The sequence below is a fragment of the Balaenoptera acutorostrata genome, chromosome 3, assembly GCF_949987535.1.
Source record: "Balaenoptera acutorostrata chromosome 3, mBalAcu1.1, whole genome shotgun sequence".
Classification (NCBI taxonomy): Eukaryota; Metazoa; Chordata; class Mammalia; order Artiodactyla; family Balaenopteridae; genus Balaenoptera; species Balaenoptera acutorostrata.
The window spans coordinates 155717720-155745556 of NC_080066.1; the positions used below are offsets into that span (position 1 = coordinate 155717720).

The window sequence follows — 27837 nt, forward strand, 5'->3', positions numbered from 1 at the left end:
AACTTATCTACAAAACAGAAATAGACTTACAGACTTAGAAAACAAACTTATGGTTACCAAAGGAGAGAGGGAAGGGGGGAGGGATAAATTAAAAGTATGGGATTAACAGATATAAACTACTATACATAAAATAGATAAGCAAAAGAATTTACTGTATAGCACAGGGAATTATACCCATTATCTTATAATAACCTATAATGGAATATCATCTGCAAAAATAATGAATCACTGTGCTATACTCCTGAAACTAACACAATATTGTAAATCAACTATACTTCAATAAAATAAAATTCTCTCCTACATATTTATTTAAGCATCCTAGTCATGCCCAAATAAGGGAAGAATTACTATAATTAGCAACTAACAGCTCAGTTTCATTTGATTCTAACTGCTTTAGGTGGATATGGTAAAAGAATGTACTACAGTTGACCCTTAATCCACATATAGTTTATAGTCGGCCCTCCATAGCTGAGGTCTCTCTGAATCTGCAGATTCAACCAACCAGGGACCACGTAGTACTGCAGCATTTACTGTTGAAAAATATCTACATGTAAGTGGACCCGGGCAGTTTAAACCTCTGTTGTTCACAGGTAAACTGTATTTATACTTTATACACAGAGAAACAGGCCCATAAATGTTAAACTACTTTCTCTAAGGCCTTTCATTCAGTAGGAGGAAGATCAAGGTTCTGACTCCCGTTTAGTGCTTTTTCTTCTACACCACAGCAAGAAATTATGTACTTTTCAAACTTTAAAGTGTTTAACCCTTTATTGGGTAACAATATCTGTATTTTACTTTTTAAACGACACTTACTAGCAAATGAATAGGATAGGGATGAATGGGTGAAGGAGCCTAAGACACAGGGCAAGTATGAGACAAGTGGAAAGTAGTTCTTCCAATAAACTCATCTGGAAAAGCAAACTGCAATCATCACTGGTGAGTAGGGAATAAAGACTGAGGGGAAGAATCAAGACCAGTGCTGGAGAAAGAAGCAAACTAAATTAGAAATAGTGGTCATAGTGAATCCCAGAAATTAAGTGGTCTGTTTATCCAACAAAACTACTAGGCTGAACCATGAAACTGCCAATATTTGACTATTTTTGACCTTAAAAAGGCGATTTCTTCTGATTCAACCTAATAATTTCAAAGATAATAATAGGAAAAGCAGCCAAGTTAAGTTACTTACAAATCAGTAAGCTTTTGCAGTTATACATATTGGGAAAGGGTTGTCCCTTATTCCTGAGGTGACACTGAATTTTAAAGACAACACTGTTACCAATTTTGAATTAAATATCATATAAAATACCAGTTAATATTAATACAAGGGGCTTCCCTGGTGGCGCAGTGGTTGAGAATCTGCCTGCCAATGCAGGGGCAAACGGGTTCAAGCCCTGGTCTGGGAAGATCCCACATGCCACGGAGCAACTAGGCCCGTGAGCCACAATTGCTGAGCCTGCGCGTCTGGAGCCTGTGCTCCGCAACAAGAGAGGCCGTGATAGTGAGAGGTCCGCGCACCGCGATGAAGAATGGCCCCCACTCGCCGCAACTAGAGAAAGCCCTCGCACAGAAACGAAGACCCAACACAGCCAAAAATAAATAAATAAAATTAAAAAAAATATATTAATACAAGAAGCATGGTACTTAAGTCCAATCTGCTACCTCAGTTCTAAAGAGTTTTCTTACTGCAGAGCTGCAACAAGTATCTGGTCTAACACGAATTTAAAAACAAAGAAAGGTTAGCCTTGTTAAAAAAAAAGATACTGGGCTTCCCTGGTGGCGCAGTGGTTAAGAATCTGCCTGCCAATGCAGGGGACACAGGTTCGAGCCCTGGCCCGGGAAGATCCCACATGCCGCAGAGCAACTAAGCCCGTGCACCACAACTACTGAGCCTGCGCTCTAGAGCCCGCGAGCCACAACTACTGAGCCACGTGCCACAACTACTGAAGCCTGAGTGCCTAGAGCCCGTGCTCCGCAACAAGAGAAGCCACCACAATGAGAAGCCCGCACGCCAAAACGAAGAGGAGCCCCCACTCGCCACAACTAGAGAAAGCCTGCGCACGGCAACGAAGACCCAGTTCAGCCAAAAATAAATAAATAAACAAATCTATTAAAAAAAAAAAGATACTAACTCTTAAAAGGTCTTTATCCTTGCCTCAGAGAGAACACAGATGGTAATATAAGAGGTCAGCATTCTTCTCTACTTTTCAAACATAAATCTTTACTTTTAAGGGTGATAAAAAGCATAAAAGCAATTTAGAGAAAACCTCTGTACTGATTCTCTTGAAGTTCACAAATGAACCTTACTGTGTTGGCTGTCCTTTTGGAATTCCTTAATACAATTTGTTAGAATGAAGCCATTTTTAGAATCTCTTCAATTAGAACCTACAGCCTGGCATGAAAAAGAGAAAAGTAAACACGTATGTGTAGTTAATGTCCCAGAAAATGTAGCAGGTAACTTTAACTGGTCATTTTTTAGTCCTCAACTTCTTGTAATAAATTTTATGCTAAGGAGGGAAGTAATGAATATGATGGATCAATAGGTTGTGATGGCATCATTAGTTTTAAGAAATAATGATGGCATCATTATTTCTTTTAAGGAAATAGAAAGCCTAAAAAGGGTGGAAGATGGAGGTAGAAGGAACAGCACAATTATCTATGTATTGATAACCATTATATATTGATAACTTTAAATCACTTTTACAATACAGAATTACATAGAGAGTTATACTTATTAACCACTGCTAAACAGATTTTGCAGTTGTACTAACTGCATTCCAGACATTTTCAGAAGAAATATTTTTACCAAGTCTTAATCCAGATTTCTCAGGGTTCTCAGGCTTGTAATCTTAGGGTTTGAAGGAACTACTCCGTTATTAATCAAATAAAATTCTGTAAGCCCTCAAAGACAGTTATTAATCAGAACAGATGGTGTTCTATGAGATAAAATTTTTCTGAAGTCTCAGGGCCAGTTAAAAAGAAAAAAAAGATAAGATCTATGCACAAAGCAAGAAATACAAAAGGCAGCAGACATTTTGTCTTAAAAGGCATTAGTGCTAACTACTCAGAACTCAGGCTTCAAAAAATATAGCAAGTACTCACCTGTTTACATAGCAATATAACTTTCAATTTAGCTGATGAACTTTTATATAACTTATAATCAGCAAAATGAGTTTGAGTCTGCAACTTCAAAAAAAACATCTCCAGTGTTAACCGAAATCTTTCAAAATAAAGGACACAAATATGAATGATGTTCAGTCAGAGTTGATCCCCTAACTCACATTAGACTCCATTACACAGCTCCTAATCTTCTTAGATTTCCTGGATATGCTGATATAATCTGCATTCCTGGGAAAAATAAAATTACTGCTATTCCTCAGACTTATACTTTCCAATTAATCATAATGGGCTAGAAGAATTTGAAACTGAAGAGCTTCTTCCCCCTCCCCGCTTCTTCTTAAAGGTCATAATATCAAAGCACATACGGGTTTTCTCAGTTTAGGGTCCCCAAAACAGAATAGATAGCCCCAAGAATGGTTTCAGTTAGCTTTCAGCATTAATTAGGAGTTATGGGACATAAGGCAGGATAAAATATGGAAAAATACTACCCATCACCGTCTTCTAATTTATACTATCAAAGACATTACATTATGGATATTTCACATAATATCTCTTTAATACTTTATGTCTAAGAATTGAACTATCAATCTTTCAGTTTACTCATCTGTCCAAAGTCTTATTTTTACTATTTGGAAGGTTACTTTTTCTAATATTTTACTTTGGTTGGACTATACTGCAGAGTGAAAAGGAACATGTTTCACTCCTGTGGTTTTTCTCTTGAAAAGCATCTTCTTTAAAAAATAGAATAAACTCAGACATCCTCAGTGTTTACTCTGCCTATGTTAAACACATGTCTCCATTGATATCTAAAACTGGAGCTTATATCTTGAAAACTTCTTATACAAGTCTTTATAGTATCAGGTAACTCAAATCACATGCAAACTATGTTTTCAAAGGCTATTTCCAAAGTAATTATGGAAGCTTCTAGTACTGACTCCCTTTAAAGCAAAGAAACTATGCAACATAGTAAGCACAGTGCCAGGCTCAATAAATGCTTCTTCATTTTCCTTTTGCCGGTAAAGCAATTTCTAATCAGGGGAAAATTATATTTAGCTTCAGTTATTATATCTCTAAATATTACCAAGTCAACTACTAACCAGCCTTACTTCCTGATAAGATACTACTTTATAGTCTTCCATAAGTGAATGGATGAACGTGTTGATTTATATTAATTTAAATGAACTTGGCATTCTCTTGCACTAGTGGTGCTATATCTAAATCCAATATTAGGACAACAGCTCCATCTCCTTCTCAGCTGGAAGTACTCTGGGCTTATGCAAAGGAGGAGTTAGGTGTGCCTTAATTACTGCCATTATAGCAGCTCCAAGAACTGTAAATAGTTGGCATGGCAGAAAATCTCAGATGCAATCACAATGACACTTTCAAAAGAGAAAAGTAAACCTGGGCTAAGAAGAATAATTCAAATTCCTTTCACGCTCAACACTTAAAACCACAGCATCTTTCATACACCACATCAGTAACTTCTGAGAAGAAGAACAGACTATTAGCAGACTTTCTCACCACTCCCTTTTGGAAACAGAGGCAACTTTTAGAATTATTTTGCAGCTGAGGAAACTAACACCCGAACAGGTTATGTAACTCCAAGTGGAAGAACCAGGATTTGAACTCTCTGATTCTTCTGGTTTCAGACTGTTGTCTTAACCACTACTCATTGATCCACTTTGGCTTCTATATTAAGTAGAACTGACTAAAAGGAAATATTAGGAATAAAACGCCTAGGAATAAACCTACCTAAGGAGGCAGAAGACCTGTACTCCAAAAACTGTAAGACACTGATGAAAGAAATTGAAGATGACACAGACAGATGGAAAGATACACCATGTTCTTAGATTGGAAAAATCTATACTGTCAAAATGACTGTACTACCCAAGGCAATCTACAGATTCAATGAAACCACTAACAAACTACCAAGGGCACTTTTTGCAGATCTAGAACAAAAAAATCTTAAAATTTGTATGGAGACACAAAAGACCCTGAATAGCCAAAGCAATCTTGAGAAAGGAAAGTGGACCTGGAGGAATCAGGCTCTCTGACTTCAGACTATACTATATAAGATACAGCAATCAAAACAGTATGGTACTGGCACAAAGACAGACTTACAGATCAATGAAACAGGATAGAAAGCCCAGAAATAAACCCATGCACCTATGGTCAATTAATCTATAACAAAGGAGAAAAGACAAGCTCTTCAATAAGTGGTGCTGGGAAAACTGGACAGCTACATGTAAAAGAATGAAATTAGAACATTCTCTAATACCATACACAAAAATAAACTAAAATGGATTAAACACCTAAAATAAATGTAAAATCAGATACTATAAAACTCTTAGAGTAAAACATAGGCAGAACATTCTTGGACATAAATCACAGCAATATCTTTTTGGATCCACCGCTTAGACTAATGAAAATAAAAACAAAAATAAACAAATGGGACCTAAATAAACTTAAAAGCTTGTACACTTGAAACACTAACACTATGTATAACTGAATCACTTTGCTGTACACCTGAAACTAACACAACATTGTAAATCAGCTATACTCCAATATAAAATAAAAATTAAAAATAAATTAATTCTCTGGCTCTGCTCTCAGGAAAAGACGTGGTGCCCAGAGACTTCCTTTCATCCTGCATTCTTCTTCCCAACTTCCACTGTAAGATTTCTGTCATCCCCCATCTTCCAAAAGGGGGCATACTACAAAATTTTGGTCAACCATTGCCAATGTTTCTCAATAAGACTGCTATTGGCATTCGGGGCATTTGGGGCATAACAATTCTTGGCTGTTAAGGCTGTCCAGTGCCCTGCAGAACATTTAGAATCACTGGCCTCTTGGCAATAAATGCCAATAGCATCTCTCCATAGCCCAGTCTGTGACAATCAAAAATGCCCCTAGACTTTTCCAAATGTGACTTAGGAAGGCAGCACTGTTGCTGGTTGGTTGAGAACTCCTATTGGTCCTGTTATTTCTTTATAGGAACCATGGATTTCTTTTCTCTTGTATCCTTAAACCTGAGTTGGAGATGTATTAGCTATATGATCTTGGGCATGTTTTTACGTCCCTTAGATTCAATTACCACATTTACTCTAGAGGAAGATATAAACGTGGGGCAATTTGATATATTTAGAGTGCAAAACCACACATAGGAAAACCCAATATAAAAATACAAGCTAACTGATTAACAGTATATTAAAAGTAACACATACTTATGGTTAAGTAGGGTCTCTATTCAGTAGGCCCTTTCTTTATATATGTTTGGATTCCTTTCTGGAATTTTACTTCTATTTCATTAACTGGACTGTTACAAATTATTATAGCTTACATAAATATATAATTGCATGTATAATTTATATATTTATATATAAGATATATATAATTACTTGTATTTATAAACTACATATATAACTTATATATAATAAAATTTACTCCCCAGTTCCTCTACTCTTTGGAGTTTTTCACCTCAATTATTATTATTAATTGAGATATAATTCACATCCTTTAAAATTCATCCTTCTAAAATGTACAATTCAGTAGTTTTTATCTATTCTGGACATTTCATATACATGGAATCATATAATATGTGACCTTTTGTACTGGCCTCTTTCACCTAACATAATGTTTTCAAGTTTCATTCATATTGTAGCATGTATCAGTACTTCATTCCTTTTTATGGCCGAATAATATTGTACAAATATACCACATTTTGTTTATCTATTCATGAGCTGATGCACATTTGGGTTGTTTTTGATTTTTGGCTATCATGGATAATGCTGCTATAAACATTCCTGTGCAAGTTGTCATGTGGACATACGTTTTCAATTCTGTTGGGTATATACCTAACAACAGAATTTCTGGGTCATATGGTAACTATGTATTTAACTTTTTGAGGAACTAGAAACTGTTTTCCAAAGTGGCTGGGTTATTTTACATTCCTGTCAGTAATATGGGAGTATTCCATTTTATTAGATCCTCACCAACAATGTTATTGTTTATCTTTTTTATTTTAGCCATCCTAGTAGGTGTAAAGTGGGATTTTGTGGTTTTCATTTGCATTTTCTTAATGACTAATAGGTTGACCATCTTCTCTTCTGTGCTTTTTGGCCATTTGTGTATCTTCTTTGGAGAAGTGTCTATTCGAATTCTTTGCCCATTTTTATTTTATTTTATTATTTTTTTAAACGATTGCTTTTATTTATTTACTTATTTATTTATTTATTTATTTACTTATTTATTTATTTATTTATTTATGGCCGTGTTGGGTCTTCGTTGCTGCACACGGGCTTTCTCTAGCTGCAGTGAGTGGGGGCTACTCTTCGTTGCGGTGCATGAGCTTCTCATTGTGGTGGCTTCTCTTGTTGCAAAGCATGGGCTCTAGGCAGGTTGGCTTCAGCAGATGTGGCTCACGGGCTCTAGAGCACAAGCTCAGTAGTTGTGGCACATGGGCTTAGCTGCTCCATGGCATGTGGGATCTTCCTGGCCCAGGGCTCGAACCCATGTTCCCTGCATTGGCAGGCGGATTCTTAACCACTGCGCCACCAGGGAAGTACCACCCATTTTTAAATTGAGTTGTTTAATTTGAGTTGTAAAAGTTCTTTATATACTCTGGACACTAGACCCTTATTAGATATATGGTTTGCAAAATTTCCTCCCACTCTGAGGGTTGTCTTTTCACTATCTTGCTGGAGTGTCCCTTAAAGAACAAAAGCTTTTAATTTTGATTCAGTCCAATTTATCTATTTTTTTCTTTGGTTGCTTGTTCTCTTGGGTGTCATATCTAAGAAACCACTGCCTAATCCACAGTCATGAAAATTTTACACCTATGTTTTCTTCTAAGAGTTTTATAAATTTAGGGACTTCCCTGGCAGTCCAGTGGTTAAGACTCTGCGCTTCCAGTTCAGGGGGCACGGGTTTGATCCCTGGTCGGGGAACTAAAATCCCGCATGCCGCGCAGCATGGACAAAAAAAAAAAAGTAAGAGTTTTATAAATTTAGCTCTTACATTTAGGCCTTTGATCCATTTTGAGTTATTTTTGTATATGGTGTGAGGTACGGGTCCAACATCATTCCTTTGCATGTGGATATCCAGTTGTCCGAGAATCATTTTTTTAAAAAGACTATTCTTTCCCCAATGAATTGTCCTGAATACCAACTAACCATAAATAGAAAAGTTTACTTCTGGATTCTCAGTTATATTTCACGGTTTATATATCTATACTTATGCCAGGATGACAATGTCTTGTCACTACAGCTTTGGGACATGAGAGTCCTTCAATTTTGTTTTTTTCCCAAGACTATTTGGGTATTCTGGGTCTCTTGCTTTTCCATATGATTTTTAGGATTAGCTTGCCTATTTCTAAAAACAGGCAGCTGGGATTTTGATAGGTATGTTGTTGAATCTACATACTTGAGGAGTATCACTACCTTAACAATAGTAAGTCTTCCAACCCATGAGCACAGATATCCTGCCATTTATTTAGCTCTTCTTCCTGTTCATTTTTGTACATTTTTTGTCTTGGGTGGAATTACATAAATATTCTCAAAATACTGAGTTCAGTTGGGAAGATAGGGCAAAAGGAGGAAATGAATAAACACATTAAATATAAAATGGTATGTTCCTAATTTGGAGTAAGAATAAATAATGTTTCTCTTTTTTTCTACTTCCATTTCTAATTTCCCCTAATGGGAATGGAATGTGTTTTTAAAGTAGTTGAAAGGTTACAAGTGTTGGCAAAAATATGGAACAATACATTGCCAGTGAGACTGTAAACTGGTACTTTGTTAAAAATGGCAATATATGCTGAACCTAAAGATATGCCTACTCTATGACCCAGCAATTTCATTCCTAAGTACATATACCCAACAGAGTTATGTACCAAATGGCATGGGTAAGAATGTCACTCTTAATAACAGCCCAAATCAGGAAATAACCCAATTTCCGTCAGCAGAATGAAAAAACTGTGATATATGCAAACAACGGGATACTGGACAGCAATGAAAATGAATTATTGTTTCACCAAAATATGTGAATGAATCTCAAAGACGTATGATGAATAAAATACACTACATTCAAAAGAGTGATTGTATGTACTGTATTGTAGGTAAGATTCCATTTACATGAAGTTCAAGAACAGGCAAAACTAATATATAGTGATAGAAGTCAAAATAATGGTTATCTTTGGCAAGGAGGAATGAATTGGGAAGAGGTACAAGATAACCTTCTGGGATGTTGAAAATGTTCTACAACATGATCTGGGTGGTGATTAGACAAGTGTGCTTTATTCACTAAACTGTATGTCTAAGATTTCTGCACTTTACTGTATCCATGTCAATACTTCAAAAAAATAAAAATAAATTTTAATTACTTGGAAAATAAACTGGAAAAAAAACTGGAATGAGGTTAGATGTCTGATCTCTCATTTTATAATCTTAAGTATATCTAACTACTATTTAATAATCACCGTTTTACTTAAAAAACAAAACCAAAACAGAACCATCTAGACATTACAGGGGTGGGCTCAAGCATTTTCCTCTTAGCCTTTGTTGTTTAAGACAAATCTAAAAAAAACCCCAAACTTTTTAGTGCTGGGTGTTCCAGGAATTTGTAAGACAGGGGAAGTGTTGTGAAAACAGCACTTTGGAGTTAAAGCCCTTGCCCTGAGGCAGGAAATGAAAGCATAAAGGGATTGGCCTTTCCCTTCTTTCCTTTTAAAAAAAAATCATATGGGGACTTCCCTGGTGGCGCAGTGGTTAAGAATCTGCCTGCCAATGCAGGGGACACGGGTTCGATCCCTGTTCCGGGGAGATCCCACATGCCATGGAGCACCTAAGCCTGTGCACCACAACTACTGAGCCTGCACTCTAGAGCCCGTGGGCCACAATTACTGAGCCCGTGTGCCACAACTGCTGAAGCCCAGGTGCCTAGAGCCCGTGCTCCACAAGAGAAGCCACCACAGTGAGAAGCCTGCGCACCGCAACAAAGAGTAGCCCCCATTCACTGCAACTAGAGAAAGCCCATGTGCAGCAACGAAGACTCAACGCAGCCAAAAATAATTACATAAATAAATTTTTAAAAAAATCATATGAATGAATGCACAAATCAGACAATACTGGCCAAAAAATATTTATCTTTCATCTGTGCATCTACTTTCATTCCCGTAAAGTTATTTTTTCCTAGGATGTTTTAGTATTAGTTTTTCTTATACATACTTTGTCAAGAAAGAGAGGCTGATAAAAGGGTGGCACCAAGTATTACTAACACATCTGGTTCAGACTGCCTACTGTAAGACTGCCTTTTAGGAGACCTATGGGACATCTGCATATCCTTTAATAGGGGGAATTGCTGGGATTCCTGACTGCAATTAGTCAGGAAATCAGAGTTCCAAAAATAACTTTTACTTCTTCCAAGAAAGGGGAAGTGGGTTGGCAAGTGGACACTTAGATTTGACACCAACAGTAATAAGAATTATTCTGTAATCTCTGAAATTTTGGGAAGCCCAGTGGAAACCAACTGAATTTTGAATCCCTATTATAACGGCTACCTATTTTTATAAAAAAAAATATGCACATGTATAAAACTCAACAGAACATGTAAATTTGTTCCGCATCTTATTACTTACTCCATATAAACGATGAACTCTTTCATCACATTCAATATTGTCAATTAAAACAAAAGTGCTCATATTTGAGAAAGATGACCAATGTATATTGGTAACTCTATCAAGTAAGAGTTTTAAAAAAAAAACTGCATGTACAGCAGTTGTGTATATGCTTCAGGATTTCTTAGAGAAACTTAAAGAAGCTGAATTTGGGGGCTACTAGCATTATTTAAGCCTCAGGGCAGCCTAACTTTAAGACATAAAACTATTTTTTAAAAAACCAGAAATCCTGTACATAAAAATAATTAAATAATAAAGATTTCATTTATTTCGGTATACATTTGCTAGAGATACAGGAGATACAAAAGTGGTATGATAGCCATTACACCAAAGGCAAAAATCTCACCAGGAAGACTACACAGAAAGGGGAGAATATATTACATGCTGGGTAAGCACACATTAAACAAATCTATCCTGAGCACCCACTCATTATGTGCCAGACCCTGCTCTAGGCCCTAGGTAGACTGTATCCAATAAACGACACAAAAACCCCTGCCTGCTATGAGCTTACATTCCAGTATGGGGGACAGACAACAAAAAAGATGAACGCCTCACTCAAGTGCTCATTCTGCTCAAGCACTGCCTCCATAAAGCGTCAAGACCCAAAAGCAAAGCACACCTGCATTTCCAAGGACCAAGTAAGCCAGTCTGGTTGGAGCTGAGCGAGCCAAGCGGGGAAGAGTGGGACCAGAGGAGGTCGACAGAGGGCCAAATCATAAATTTATTTATTTTACTTATTTATTTTTGGCTGCGCTGGGTCTTCGTAGCTGCACGGTCTTCCTCTAGTTGTGGCGAGCGAGGGCTACTCGTCCTTGCGGTGCATTGGCTTCTCATTCTGGTGGCTTCTCTTATTGCAGAGCATGTGCTCTAGGCGTGTGGGCTCCAGCAGCTGTGGCATGTGGGCTCAGTACTTGTGGGTCACAGGCTTAGTAGTTGTGGCACACGGGCTTAGTTGCTCCGTGGCATGTGGGATCTTTCCGGACCAGGGCTTGAACCCGTGTCCCCTGCGTTGGTAGGCGGATTCTTAACCACTGCGCCACCAGGGAAGTCCAGAGGGCCAAATCAGAAGGGCCTCATAGGTCTTCATGTTAAGACTCTGACTTTAAGAAGCAGGAGAAGCCCTCTGGGAGAGTTCTTTTTTTTAAAAAATTAATTTATTTATTTTTGGCTGTTCTGGGTCTTCGTTTCTGTGCGAGGGCTTTCTCCAGCTGTGGTGAGCGGGGGCCACTCTTCATTGTGGTGCGTGGGCCTCTCACTGTTGCGGCCTCTCCCGTTGCGGAGCACAGGCTCCAGACGCACAGGCTCAGTAGTTGTGGCTCACGGGCTTAGTTGCTCCGCGGCATGTGGGATCTTCCCAGACCAGGGCTCGAACCCGTGTCCCCTGCATTGGCAGGCAGATTCTTAACCACTGCGCCACCAGGGAAGCCCTCTGGGAGAGTTCTTAAACAAGACTGACATGACCTCCTATGTTTCAACAGGATCACCCTGAGTGATATATTTAGAAGAGAGTCAAAGACAGAAGCAGAGAGAGCACTGGAGAGATGACTGTGGTTTGGACTAGGGTGACAGCAATAGGTATAAAAAGTGGAGGGAGGATATCTTTTGAAGGTAGACTAAAGTGTTACCAATGCTTAAAGCACATAGAAAATGCTAAATAAACATCTAATGAAAGAATGAATCTTGAAAGGTGGGAGAAACCAATGTGAACCAGAGTACTCAAGAAAGGTATCAGTCATAAAATTTTACTGGTACTCTGCATGGATAGCTCCTATTCCTAATTTTCAGCATTATTTATCTGAATCCTTCTAAACCATTTTTCGCTTGACTGATCCCTCTACTATAACTGGTTATTAAATTCAGGTGAAAGTAGACAGGAGTCTAAGTCAAATAAATAACAGTGGGGATTACAGTGAAGTAGAGAGGTTCAAAGATATTAAGGAGGTATAATCCACAGGCTCTGGTGATTAAATATATGGCATAAAGAAGGAGAGAAAATATAATAACGGATTTCTTCTTCGGACAACTTCATGAATAAAGATGCCATTATCTGAAATAGGGAACACAAAAGAAAAAGCAGGTTTGAGGGGAAACAAACGGAAAAGGCTAAAAACTTTAGAGAAACAAAACAATTTTGGGGAACAAGTATTTTTGGAGTCTAAAGGTTTACAATGAAGTAGATCAAGACTACTGCTTCCAGGGACTTCCCTGGTGTTCCAGTGGTTAAGAATCTGCTATCCAATGCAGGGGATGTCAGTTCGATCCCTGGTCGGGGAACTAAGATCCCACATGCCGTGGGGCAACTAAGCCCAAGCGCCTCAACTACTAAGCATGCAAGCCACAGCTAGGGAGACTGCATGCTGCAACTACAGAGCTCATGCACTCTGGAGCCCACGCGCCACAACTAGAGAGGAAAAAACCAGCGTGCCACAACTAGAGAGAAGCCTGAGCGCCACAACGAAGAGCCCACACGCCGCAACAAAGATCCTGCGTGCCACAACTAAGACCCAACACAGCCAAAAATAAAATAAACACCTAAAATTGGTTAGAATGTTATGTATATTTTACCACATCACTCACTAGAGGTAAAGTCCATTTTTTTTTAATTTTTGAATTTTATTTATTTTTTTATACAGCAGTTCTTTATTAGTCATCAATTTTATACACATCAGTGTATACATGTCAATCCCAATCGCCCAATTCATCACACCACCACGCCCACCCCCCCAGCCGCTTTTCCCCCGTGGTGTCCATACGTTTGTTCTCTACATCTGTGTCTCTATTTCTGCCCTGCAAACTGCTTCATCTGTACCATTTTTCTACGTTCCACATATATGCGTTAATATACGATATTTGTTTTTCTCTTTCTGACTTACTTCACTCTGTATGACAGTCTCTAGATCCATTCACGTCTCTACAAATGACCCAATTTCGTTCCTTTTTATGGTTGAGTAATTTTTCATTGCATATATGTACCACATCTTTTTTATCCATTCGTCTGTTGATGGGCATTTAGGTTGCTTCCATGACTTGGCTATTGTAAATAGTGCTGCAATGAACACTGGGGTGCATGTGTCTTTTTGAATTATGGTTTTCTCTGGGTATATGCCCAGTAGTGGGATTACTGGATCATATGGTAATTCTATTTTTTGTTTTTTAAGGAACCTCCATACTGTTCTCCATAGTGGCTGTATCAATTTACATTCCCACTAACAGTGCAAGAGGGTTCCCTTTTCTCCACACCCTCCCCAGCATTTGTTGTTTGTAGATTTTCTGATGATGCCCATTCTAACTGGTGTGAGGTGTTACCTCATTGTAGTTTTGATTTGCCTTTCTCTAATAATTAGTGATGTTGAGCAGCTTTTTATGTGCTTCTTGGCCATCTGTATGTCTTCTTTGGAGAGATGTCTATTTAGGTCTTCTGCCCATTTTTGGATTGGGTTGTTTGTTTTTTTAATATTGAGCTGCATGAGCTGTTTATATATTTTGGAGATTAATCTTTTGTCCATTAACTCATTTGCAAATATTTTCTCCCATTCTGAGGGTTGTCTTTTCGTCTTGTTCATGGTTTCCTTTGCTATGCAAAAGCTTTGAAGTTTCATTAAGTCCCATTTGTTTACTTTTGTATTTATTTCCATTACTCTAGAAGGTGGATCAAAAAAGATCTTGCTGTGATTTATGTCAAAGAGTGTTCTTCCTATGTTTTCCTCTAAGAGTTTTATAGTGTCTAGTCTTATATTTAGGTCTCTAATCCATTTTGAGTTTATTTTTGTGTATGGTGTTAGGAAGTGTTCTAATTTCATTCTTTTACATGTAGCTGCCCAGTTTTCCCAGCACCACTTATTGAAGAGACTGTCTTTTCTCCATGTATATCCTTGCCTCCTATGTCATAGATTAGTTGACCATAGGTGCGTGGATTTATCTCTGGGCTTTCTATCTTGTTCCATTGATCTATGTTTCTGTTTTTGTGCCAATACCATATCGTCTTGATTACTGTAGCTTTGTAGCATAGCCTGAAGTCAGAGAGTCTGATTCCTCCAGCTCCGTTTTTTTCCCTCAAGACTGCTTTGGCTATTCGGGGTCTTTTGTGTCTCTATACAAATTTTAAGATTTTTTGTTCTAGTTCCGTAAAAAATGCCATTGGTAATTTGATAGGGATTGCATTGAATCTGTAGATTGCTTTGGGTAGTATAGTCATTTTCACAATATTGATTCTTCTAATCCAAGAACATGGTATATCTCTCTATCTGTTGGTATCATCTTTTAATTTCTTTCATCAGTGTCTTATAGTTTTCTGCATACAGGTCTTTTTCTCCCTAGGTAGGTTAATTCCTAGGTATTATATTCTTTTTGTTGCAATGGTAAATGGGAGTGTTTCCTTAATTTCTCTTTCAGATTTTTCATCATTAGTGTATAGGAATGCAAGAGATTTCTGTGCATTAATTTTGTATTTTGTATCCTGTAACTTTACCAAATTCACTGATTAGCTCTAGTAGTTTACTGGTGGCATCTTTAGGATTCTCTATGTATAGTATCATGTCATCTGCAAACAGTGACAGTTTTACTTCTTCTTTTCCAATTTGTATTCCTTTTATTTCTTTTTCTTCTCCGATTGCCATGGCTAGGACTTCCAAGACCATGTTGAATAATAGTGGTGAGGGTGGACATCCTTGTCTTGTTCCTGATCTTAGAGGAAATGCTTTCAGTTTTTCACCATTGAGAATGATGTTTGCTGTGGGTTTGTCGTATATGGCCTTTATTATGTTGAGGCAGGTTCCCTCTATGCCCACTTTCTGGAGAGTTTTTATCATAAATGGCTGTTGAATTTTGTCAAAATCTTTTTCTGCATCTATTGAGATGATCATATGTGTTTTATTCTTTAATTTGTTAATATGGTGTATCACACTGATTGATTTGCATATGTTGAAGAATCTTTGCATCCCTGGGATAAATCCCACTTGATCATGGTGTATGATCCTTTTAATGTGTTGTTGGATTCTGTTTGCTAGTATTCTGTTGAGGATTTTTGCATCTATATTCATCAGTGATACTGGTCTGTAATTTTCTTCTTTTGTAGTATCTTTGTCTGGCTTTGGTATCAGGGTGATGGTGGCCTCACAGAATGAGTTTGGGAGTGTTCCTTCCTCTGCAATATTTGGGAAGAGTTTGAGAAGGAGGGGTGTTAGTTCTTCTCTAAATGTTTGATAGAATTCACCTGTGAAGCCATTTGGTCCTGGACTTTTGTTTGTTGGAAGATTTTTAATCACAGTTTCAATTTCATTACTTGTGATTGGTCTGTTCATATTTTCTATTTCTTCCTGGTTCAGTCTTGGAAGGTTATACCTTTCTAAGAATTTGTCCATTTCTTCCAGATTGTCCATTTGATTGGCTTACAGTTGCTTGTAGTAGTCTCTTAGGATGCTTTGTATTTCTGTGGTGTCTGTTGTAACTTCTCCTTTTTCATTTCTAATTCTATTGATTTGAGTCCTCTCCCTCTTTTTCTTGATGAGTCTGGCTAATGGTTTATCAATTTTGTTTATCTTCTCAAAGAACCAGCTTTTAGTTTTATTGATCTTTGCTGTTGTTTTCTTTGTTTCTATTTCATTTATTTCTGCTCTGATCTTTATGATTTCTTTTCTTCCGCTAACTTTGGGTTTTGTTTGTTCTTCTTTCTCTAGTTCCTTTAGGTGTAAGGTTAGATTGTTTATTTGAGATTTTTCTTGTTTCTTGAGGTAGGCTTGTATAGCTATAAACTTCCCTCTTAGAACTGCTTTTGCCGCATCCCATAGGTTTTGGAGCGTCGTGTTTTCATTGTCATTTGTCTCTAGGTATTTTTTGATTTCCTCTTTGATTTCTTCAGTGATCTCTTGGTTATTTAGTAACGTATTGTTTAGCCTCCATGTGTTTGTGTTTTTTACGTTTTTTTCCCTGTAATTCATTTCTAATCTCATAGCGTTGTGGTCAGAAAAGATGCTTGATATGATTTCAATTTTCTTAAATTTACTGTGGCTTGATTTGTGACCCAAGATGTGATCTATCCTGGAGAATGTTCCATGTGCACTTGAGAAGAAAGTGTAATCTTCTGTTTCTGGATGGAATGTCCTATAAATATCAATTAAATCTATCTGGTCTATTGTGTTATTTAAAGCTTGTGTTTCCTTATTTATTTTCATTTTGGATGATCTGTCCATTGGTGTAAGTGAGGTGTTAAAGTCCCCCACTACTACTGTGTTACTGTCGATTTCCTCTTTTATAGCTGTTAGCAGTTTCCTTATGTATTGAGGTGCTCCTATGTTGGGTGCATATATATTTATAATTGTTATATCTTCTTCTTGGATTGATCCCTTGATCATTATGTAGTGTCCTTCCTTGTCTCTTGTAACATTCTTTATTTTAAAGTCTATTTTATCTGATATGAGTATTGCTACTCCAGCTTTCTTTTGATTTCCATTTGCATGGAATATCTTTTTCCATCCCCTCACTTTCAGTCTGTATGTGTCCCTAGGTCTGAAGTGGGTCTCTTGTAGACAGCATATAGATGGGTCTTGTTTTTGTATCCATTCAGCAAGCCTGTGTCTTTTGGTTGGAGCATTTAATCTATTCACGTTTAAGGTAATTATCAATATGTATGTTCCTATGACCACTTTCTTAATTGTTTTGGGTTTGTTTCTGTAGGTCCTTTTCTTTCTTTTGTGTTTCCCACTTAGAGAAGTTCCTTTAGCATTTGTTGTAGAGCTGGCTTGGTGGTGCTGAATTCTCTTAGCTTTTGCTTCTCTGTAAAGCTTTTGATTTCTCCTTCGAATCTGAATGAGATACTTGCCGGGTAGAGTAATGTTGGTTGTAGGTTCTTCCCTTTCATCACTTTAAGTATATCATGCCACTCCCTTCTGGCTTGTGGAGTTTCTGCTGAGAAATCAGCTGTTAACCTTACGGGAGTTCTTGTATGTTATTTGTCATTTTTCCCTTGCTGCTTTCAATCATTTTTCTTTGTCTTTAATTTTTGCCAGTTTGATTACTATGTGTCTCGGCGTGTTTCTCCTTGGGTTTATCCTGCCTGGGACTCTCTGCGCTTCCTGGACTTGGGTGGCTATTTCCTTTCCCATGTTAGGGAAGTTTTCGACTATAATCTCTTTAAATATTTTCTCGGGTCCTTTCTCTCTCTCTTCTCCTTCTGGGACCCCTATAATGCGAATGTTCTTGTGTTTAATGTTGTCCCAGGGGTCTCTTAGGCTGTCTTAATTTCTTTTCATCCTTTTTTCTTTATTCTGTTCTGCAGCAGTGAATTCCACCATTCTGTCTTCGAGGTCACTTATCCGTTCTTCTACCTCAGTTATTCTGCTGTTGATTCCTTCTAGTGTAGTTTTCATTTCAGTTATTGTATTGATCATCTCTGTTTGTTTGTTCTTTAATTCTTCTAGGTCTTTGTTAAACATTTCTTGCATCTTCTCGATCTTTGCCTCCATTCTTTTTCCGAGGTCCTGGATCATCTTCACTATCATTATTCTGAATTCTTTTTCTGGAAGGTTGCCTATCTCCACTTCATTTAGTTGTTTTTCTGGGGTTTTATCTTGTTCCTTCATCTGGTACATAGCCTTTTGCCTTTTCATCTTGTCTATCTTTCTGTGAATGTGGTTTTTGTTCCACAGGCTGCAGGACTGTAGTTCTTCTTGTTTCTGCTCTAAAGTCCGTTTTTTGATACAATTCACCCATTTGAAGTATACAATTCAACGTTTTTTAGTGTACTTGGAGAGTTGTGCAACCATTACAATAATTAATTTTAGAATATTTTCATCACCCCCAAAAGAAACCAGCACCCATTAGCAGTCAGTTATTCCCCACTTCACCTAAATCTTTCCAGCCTATATGTCATATTTAAGCTTACATACAACTTACATATAACTCTGCTAATGAAAATTCTTATAGACAATTTTTCTGCCGTTTAGATGAAAATCATGCAAATCAGTAAATACAAGCAATTTGTTTTTTCATTTTCAGTTTGTTTTTGTTATTTTCTACCAGTGTTTATGTAACTCTAATCTTTAAAAACTCCAAAAGAACCAAGAGTACTATGAAAGATGAAGGGCAGAAATTTAAAAATTAAATTATGAGAAAATTCCTGGCACGTTTTAAGACGCCTCTACTTTGTACCTCATTAATTTGCTCTTGTTTATAAGTTCCTGTTTCTGTTCTTACACCTTTCATGTGTGGTCTTGTGTCCCCAGAACAAACTGCAAAGTCTGAGGGTAAATACTATGTTTTTTTTCCCCTAGTACCTCCCCCAAGAATACACAGCAGACATTCAGGATGAATTTTCTGAGATGTGTTCAAACTAATCTGAATTCCTCAGCAGAACTACCTATATTCAATTACATTAAGGCAAATGATAATTAAATATCTGGGAATTCCCTGGCAGTCCAGCGGTTAGGACTTTGTGTTTTCACTGCCAGGGGCACAGGTTCAATCCCTGGTCAGGGAACTAAGATCCTGCAAGCCATGTGGCGTGGCCAAAAACAAACAAACAAAAAATTAAATTAAATGTCTAGTACACAGAAAGCATTCTGGCACTAAACACTTGGTTCAAATCCTGGCTTCACCACCTAGTTACCCTGTGTCCTTAGATAAGCAACTTATCTCTCAGTTGCCTCATTTTATAAAAGAAGGAGAATTATGTGTAATACTTGTTCTGAGAATTTAATGAAAAACACTCAGAATAGTGCTCAGTACGTAGTAAACATAATACACGTCCACTATTATATATTTCCCTCCTTGTAGTTTCTGCAAATCTTCTTGGTAAGTTGAAACTTTAAAGTTTCAAGTTAATCACTGAATGTCTACATCATTTCCAAGTAAGATAAAATACTGAAACATGAATTGCTAAACAAGTCTAAGTTTACCTACATTTGACCTCTTATTACAGAAACTAAATATGTTTGGGTCTATTAGTAAATACATGTATCTTGTGCCTTACTGAAAGACTGTACTATGAAGCAGCATATGTTTCTAGAAATTATAAAAAGTATTTATAAGTTTGCCAATCTATAGAATGCTAATGTAAAAGGCAGTTCATAATTGTTTACTTTTTAGTTTTTACTAGAAATTATGGTTTCAAAGGGTTAAAAATTCTAATTAATATATGTTATTAAAACAACTAGGGACTTCCCTGGTGGTGCAGTGGTTAAGTGGTTAAGAATCTGCTTGCCAATGCAGGGGACACAGGTTCGAGCCCTGGTCCGGGAAGATCCCACATGCCGCGAAGCAACTAAGCCCGTGTGCCACAACTACTGAGCCTGCACTCTAGAGCCTACGAGCCACAACTACTGAGCCCGTGTGCCTGGAGCCCATGCTCCGCAACAAGAGAAGTCACTGCAATGAGAAGCCTGCGCACCGCAACGAAGAGTAAGCTGGTGCAAAATTAAAATTTGGTTCCTCCTTATGTTAAAAGGACAAACTTTCTTTCCCCTATTCGTCTGCTCTTGATAGTAAGATTATAAAAGACAGATCTTATGTTTTGTCAAAATAATCACTCACATTCTCTGTTGTCTTTATCAGATCTTTGATTATTTAAGTAAACCTAGTCCTCTTAATATTAAAAGAGCTAAGTTTTACACAGTACTAAATATATAACCTTCAATAACTGCCTGTGAAATCTTTGTCACTTTGATTAAATGGGTAACTAAGCATTGTTCCACAGTGACCTATGATCCTATTTGACGAAGTATTTTTAAAACTTTTGATATTTTTGACAAATTTCCAAAATAAAATTTTAAATAAAGCCTTTTTTGACTTAGAACTTTGAAATATTATTTCAAGGCCCCTGAAATATCTCAAAGATTGGTTCTCTCCTTATAAAAAGGGATATGTTAAGCTAACTAGGCTTATTTCATATATTAAATTACATGGGAAGCATTTCCAAATAAGTAATACTAAACCTTCTTTATTGTTATGTCTGTATAGATATATGTTATAAGTATTTCAGAAACTATGTGAAATTCCTAGAAATCTGATATGTCCTGGAATAATGTTATCAGTCATAATTCTAGTTATCTTAAAATGTTGTATGTCACAGAAATAACCTAATTTCCTTGTCAACTGCACTGTAATCAGATCTCTAACCATGCCAGGTTTAAGTCTTTTGTCATTTTCAGAGAGCTTTTGCTTTATTCTGATGCTTTTACAAATAAGCTTCATAGTCAGAGAGATTCTTGGAAAGGACTGACACTTACTCTTAGATACGAGTTTCTAAAGTTTTCATAAACTTTCAGATCATACCATTGAACTGGGTAAGAATTTTTAGAATTCTAACTTAGAAATTGATGACTTCATAAAACTGTTAACAAAAGATCAAAACCATGAATTAATTCCATGGGACTAAATGAACTGATGAGGATAATTATAATTTTTATGACTTTTTGTTTTAAATATTGTCAGTTCTTTTATGCTTTGTCAGAGTCCCCATTTATGTTGGATTCACAAACTGACAGACCTCTCACAGTGTGACTTCCTTATCTTTTGTTATTTGTAGGCACTACTAAACACTGTGTGGGTGGGGAAGTCCCCTAGCAGAACTCATCTGTTTTTTGTTCTTGACAAAATTATGGAGTAAATTCTAACAACCCTAGAATGAAACTGTCCTCCAAAACTGCTAAATAGGCAATTAATATCCTCATTTTCTTCCCTCCCATAAATTACTAGTCAAAACTCTTCTAATCCTGTGGTGTTATTTATGTGCCACTGCTAAAAATAACACGAATAAAATTATTATTTGTATATATGTATATTATTTGTATATATGTGTATATATGTGCATGCAAAAGAAATCTGTAGACTATATGCCAAATAACTGACACTGGTTATTCCTGTTTATTTTCTGTGACATATATTTGGGTTTTTGAAAATGAGCATGTATTGCTTCTATAAACAAAATAAGAATGAATGAATAGGTAAATACATTTAAACGTAGTATTAAAGGGTTAGGACTCAGCACTATCACTGTCGTGGGCCTGGGTTCAATCCCTGGTTGGGGAACTAAGATCCTGCAAGCCGTGCGGTGCAGCCAAAAAAAAAAAAAGGAGTATTAAAATTCTGTATTTGGATCCTTAACAGGCTGATCCCCGAATTGCATATAGTCATACAGCAAGAGGACTCAAACAAAATAAAACTATATATAAAAAGAATTCCAAAATCAGAACTTAAATCAGAACATAAAAACACATCTTCATATTTGTACAGATAAACATAAACTCTATATCCATCAGTTTTACTTGTTGGTCTCTTACTTTCATTAATCAGAATCATATAACAAAGTTCCCAAATTAATTCATTTGTTCTTCTTGGCTGTTACTGATGATCTACTTTCTAGCAAATTGCCAAGGGTATAAACATCATGTATGGGACCAACTAAAAATCAATTAATGAATAGAAACTAAAATATAAAGTTAACTGAACTTAATATTGTAAAACTGTCAACATTCCAAGGGAACCAGAGTTTAGAACCCAAAGTTGGGTCTTCACTGCCAAGCCCAAAATGGAGGGAAAAAAGTTGATAGGCTTAGACAGAGTTTATTCATTCATTTACTTCTCCTGAAGCTGAAAAACATCAGAGGCAAATTTCAGTATCCAAAAAAAGTGGGCTGGCTAATCAACTGAGGATACTGTGATGGCTTTTTTTTTTTTTAATATTTTTATTTATTTATTTATTTGGTTGCACCAGGTCTTAGTTGCAGCAGGCAGGCTCCTTAGTTGCAGCCAGCGGGCTCCTTAGTTGCAGCTCATGGGCTCCTTAGTTACGGCTTGCCAGCTCTTTAGTCGTGGCATGTGAACGCTTAGCTGCAGCATGCATGCGGGATCTAGTTCCCTGACCAGGGATTGAACCTGGGCCCCCTGCATTGGGAGTGTGGAGTCTTAACCACTGTGCCACCAGGGAAGACCCCGTGATGGCTGATTTTATGTAACACCCTGACTAGGCTTCATGGGCCTCAGATATTCAGTCAAACATTACTCTGTATGTGTCTGTGGGGGTGTTTTGAATGAGTAACATTTAAATTGGCTGACTGCCCTATGTGAGTGAGCCACTTCCAATCAGCTGAAAGCCGTAAGAGGACAAAAAGGCCCTCCCAGGTAAGAAGGAATTCCTCCTGCCTGACTGTTAAGGTGGGACATTTTTTTTTTTTTTCTCCTGCCTTCATACGTGAACTGAAGCGTCAGCTCCTCCTGGATCTTGAGACTGATGGTATCTGGACTAGATCATTTGGGTCTCCAGTTTGCCTGCTGTAGATCTTGAATCTTGTCAGTCTTTATAATTCCATGAGCTGATGCCTTATACTTTCTCTCCCTCTTTCCCTCTACCTCCCTGTAAAAATACTGCACAAGGAAAGTCCAGCAAATGCTTTATGATGATGATTAATTTAGCACTGATGCCTTAGAAAGTGTGGAATCCTCTCCAAGAGACAGCAATCTATTCATTTGACCAAGTTATTCCAGGTTCAATGGGACTTAGATGATACTTAACAGAAAATTTTCTTGAATAATGGCCATACTTTTACTTAGAAGTTAAGAACAATTTCCAACTGCTGTTAGAGCCACTTATCTTCTATTCTCTTTTCTACTTCTCTCTGCAAATGGCCACAATCCCCAGTACTACCATTTGAAGTATAAGCATAGAATTGGAAAGAATACTAACCCATATAATTACTGTACTTCACTTAAATGGTTTTGGTTATAAAGAAGAGATAAGGACCACTCCCTGCATCAAATATAAAAATGACCAAGTACTTCTTTTATCCTTTATCAACTGCAAAAACAAACAGCTCTCTAGGACCCCGGGAACAGAGCACCCTGCCACTGACAGGGTTTTGTTCAGGAAAAACTGAATGGGAGACATTACTCAAAATCACATAGAGCAGCAAATATCTTAGAATAAAAAATCTTGTAGCCATGCTCTCTATACATCCCCACAAGAGCAGGAAGGCTTCCTAAATTATTAAAAACTGAACAAGTAGGAGGCATAGCGGAGGTCCCTCCAGCCACAGTGTTGTGTTGTGGGGAAGACATGGATCTGTAAATCCTGGAGCAAGGTTCTGCCTATCAGAGGCCACTGCTGGGTGGAGACCCTGGGGGAAGCCACTGTCACCATGTCTGACCAGGAGGCAAAACCTTCAACTGAGGACTTGGGGGATAAGAAGGAAGGAGAGAGCACTAAACTCAAAGTCATCAGACAGGATAGCAGTGAGATTCACTTCAAAGTGAAAATGATGACGCAGCACAAGAAACTCAAAGAATCATACTGTCAAAGACAGGGAGTTCCCATGAATTCACTCAGGTTTCTCTTTGAAGGTCAGAGAATTGCTGATAATCACACTCCTAAAGAACTGGGAATGGAGGAAGAAGATGTGAATGAAGTTTATCAGGAACAAACGGGGGCATTCAATGGTTTAGATATTTTTATTTTTTATTCTTCTCCCTTAATCCTTTTTCATTTTTAAAAATAGTTCTTTTGTAATGTAGTGTTCAAAACAGAATTGAAAACTGGCACCCCATCTCTTTAAAACATCTGGTAATTTGAATTCTAGTGCCCATTATTCGTTATTGTTTGTTTTCACTGTGCTGATTTTTGGTGATCAAACCTCAGCCCCCTTCATATTGCCCTCTCCTTTTAAAAAATTACATGTGTGCACAGAGAGGCCGCCTTTTCCAGGACTGTGCATTTGCACGCTTGTGATAAATAACAGTGACTAATGCGAGTGTTCATAATGACTTTCCAATTGGCCCTGAAGTTCTAGCATGTGATCACTTCACTCCTGGACCGTGACTTTCAGTGGGAGATGGAAGTTTTTCAGAGAACTGAACTGTGGAAAAATGCCCTTTCCTTAGCTTAAAGCTACTTTTAAAGTCTGAGGGTCTGGACCAGAAGAACAGGAATATCAGGTTGGAGTCAAGATGACAGAGGTGGTGAGAATAATGACTAACTCCAAAGATGGCGTCACTGCAGAGAAAGCATTTTAAGATGAAAGAAAAACCTTGTTTGAAGATCTCAGAAACGTTCTACTTTTCATTAGCAGTTAAAGTTATTCATGCAGAAGTGTATACAACAGAACACTGCTCTTTTTGGTACTTTTTGGCCTGGGATATGGGTTTTAAATGGACACTGTCTGTACCAGCTTCATTAAAATAAACAAAATATTTGTTAAAAAAAAAAACTGAATAAGTAAAGGTAACAATGGGGGGAAAAAACCTTTTCTACAAGTAGTAGCAAATATTTGGTACTTGTTAAAATTTTGATAAATTTTGCTTATTTTATGAATCTTACAAATGTATAGATACTGAAGTTGATTTTCATGCCAACAGAAATATATTGATAATTAACAAGGTTAAACCATGAAGGAACTTCTACTTCATGATATATATATTTTTCACATTTAGATGATACTGTAGTGTGAGCTGGGCAGAAGAGGGATTAATCCTTAACTAGGTCCTAAAGTTTTCTTCGTTAAAGAATCAGTCTCTTCTTCATTCGTCCTTCTAAATCATCAATGGTCACTCTCTTTGAACAGCTCTAAAGTGAGGGGGCAAAGCAGCAGACAACGCTCTCAACTCTCATCACAGCACTTTCTAGATCAATAAATTATGTACTTGTCACAAGTATCCAGTCAGGATGCATCACGAAGAGCAGCAACTCACGGCTTCCTAGAAAGGAGCAAGAGGGACAAAGGAATGCCAGCAAACACACAAATCAACTGACCTTTATGGTCATCCTTAGTTCTTTAACTTCTACATGAACACCTGCAGAGATGTAGATGAAAATTAACATCATTATATCTAAAAATATCTTAAAATATCAAAAGGGACTGGAGAAGGAAGTAGTGGTGGAAGACAGAATAGAGCTTAGGATGTAAAGAAAAACATCAGTGAAGCTATTTTTAAAACCACACTATGCTGGAACTTGAATTTATCTGTTCATGTTTTTCACATGATCTCAGACAAAGAAGGATAAAGTATCATATTTAAAAGTGTTACCTTGGGACTTCCCTTGTGGCGCAGGGGTTAAGAATCCACCTGCCAATGCAAGGGACACGGGTTTCAGCCCTGGTCCGGGAAGATCCCACATACCACGGAGCAACTAAGCCCGTGTGCCACAACTACCGAGCCTGCAAGCCACAACTACTGAGCCCACGTGCCACAACTACTGAAGCCCGCATAATACCTAGAGCCCATGCTCCACAACAAGAGAGGCCACCGCAATGAGAAGTCCACGCACTGCAACAAAGACTAGCCCCCGCTCGCCACAACTAGAGAAAGCCCGCGCGCAGCAACGAAGACCCAATGCGGCCAAAAATAAAAATAAATAAATATATTAAATAAATAAAATAAAAATTAAAATGTTACCTAAAACAAAAGTAAAAGAAATATTAGCTAAAAGGCAGGGCAGACTGACTTTAATAACACTTAAGTCCCAATTAAATGGCATTAGAAAATCTTCCTGTTAGGCTCTTAAGAGTTCCAGGGAATGGGAAAATAAATGTACCTTTCTGCTCCAGTGAACAGTCTTGTAAAAGGGATATTTATAAGGGACTTTCAGGAAGCAAGAGTTCAGTAACTTTGGAACACTGAAGCAAAAAGAGTGGGAACTAGGTTTACCATCTTCTAGACCAGCCCCTGTTTTGCTAGACTGTCGACAAATATCAAAGTGCTCAGCTTGGGCGACTGTCAAGTTAATGAACATCAAAGCAGACAGCCTGCCCCTCCCTACCCTAGGGATACTGTTCTAAAGCAGCCCTTTGGTTCTTTATCTCCCTACAAGAATGAATACAAGTATTTGAATCTACTCTCCCATTATTACTACTGCTATTTCTCTCCTCAGCAACTAGAGCAACTCGTTAACACCAAGCACTGCAGTGAATTCCTTTCACAAGCACTTGTTTATCATCCTCTCCTTAGTAGTAGTTTAATCCTTTAATTTGTTTTAATGCCCAAAACTAGGATTTCCTGAGGACTGCCACAGGATGTGCAACAAGCAGCAGGGGCCAAGGCTTTAAGTTGTTGATTCAATAGAATCAAGAATTTTAAAAAATGGTTGCTAACGCACAGCCAGAAACAGGGCCCTAAACAAGAGGAAGAAAAGAGGCCAAGCGCCTCTGAAATATTAAGGAACTGAGTTTTAAAGGGTGCCAGCTCACAATTAGGACAGAAAGGCTTAATTTGTCCAAAGACTGTCCTACTGTCCTCCTTTGGTACTGGAACATATCACAAGCTACTTTCAGACAGAAATGAAGGGATGACGAAATATGCGTACTGTGGTCAAGCACCCATGGACAGATGAAGAAGGTTAGCAAATACAGCAATCACTGGTGAAGGCGAGGCTTGGAATTAAACTAGTTTCAGAGGCAGGAGGCAAGGCACTAAGTAAGAATTTCACAAAACTGATTAGTACTGAACATTTAGAAAAAAGAGTATATAGTGAGCAAGGCCTTTTGTAGGTTACGTACAAAATTTGAGAATCTGAATTAATAGGCTATAAAAAATACAAGTAGCATTAAAAAAAAGTAAAACAAAATAATTCCAACCAGCCTTAAGAGGCCTGAACATAGGTCTCTGAATCCTTAGTTGTCTCTTTTCCCTCCCCTAATTTGTTCTAACTTCACCTATGCCACTGATTCATTCAGCAAGGATCATCAGCTCTTTAGAAGGAAGCATCAATGCATTTAGATTTCCAAAAACAATGAAAATTGACAACTTAACATCACCACCAAACTCCTGTTCCACAAGCCAATATTTCCCTTATTTTCCTTGTAAAAGAAACAGATCAAATATCTTGTCTTCCAATTTCCTTTCTTTTCCCCAATTACCACCAATCAGTAGAGTTGCTTTTGGTTCTCAATGATGTAAACGAGCTCAAGAAAAAAAAGAGACAGAGAGAATCCTCAAATCTCTTAAAAGTTAGTTTGCATTATTAATTGAGATTTTCTTTAAAATGCAGAGTCTAAGGCCTTGTCCACCAAGACTCATGGTCTGGTGGAACAGACTCGAATCCTCATTTTTAACAAGCTCTGAACTGT

The 27837-nt window shown here is 37.5% G+C and overlaps 2 protein-coding genes across 3 annotated transcripts in view; one reads left to right on the plus strand and one right to left on the minus strand.

Annotated features, from left to right (window-relative positions):
- Positions 1 to 27837, minus strand: part of SPTLC2 (serine palmitoyltransferase long chain base subunit 2) — a 127594-nt gene that overhangs the window by 26173 nt on the left and 73584 nt on the right. The window contains exon 10 of one of the 2 annotated variants that reach the window (XM_057543144.1): positions 12516 to 12836. The exons of the other annotated variant lie outside the window; for it this stretch is intronic. Coding sequence (XP_057399127.1) covers positions 12754 to 12836 — 83 coding nt within the window. The 3' untranslated portion in view covers positions 12516 to 12753. Of the gene's footprint in view, positions 1 to 12515; positions 12837 to 27837 lie in introns of those variants that run through there. 2 annotated transcript variants of the gene reach the window in all.
- Positions 23917 to 27832, plus strand: LOC103014852 (small ubiquitin-related modifier 1-like). The gene is made up of 2 exons (XM_057544633.1): positions 23917 to 24214; positions 27759 to 27832. Exons 1-2 carry the CDS (start codon positions 23917 to 23919, stop codon positions 27830 to 27832), a joined length of 372 nt encoding a protein of 123 aa, XP_057400616.1.

Coding starts and splice junctions, on each gene's coding strand:
- LOC103014852 (XM_057544633.1), top strand. CDS start 23,917: ATGTCTGACCAGGAGGCAAAACCTTCAACTGAGGACTTGGGGGATAAG. Junction 24,215..27,758: donor ACAAACGGGGGCATTCAATG/GTTTAGATATTT, acceptor TTTAAAATGCAG/AGTCTAAGGCCTTGTCCACC.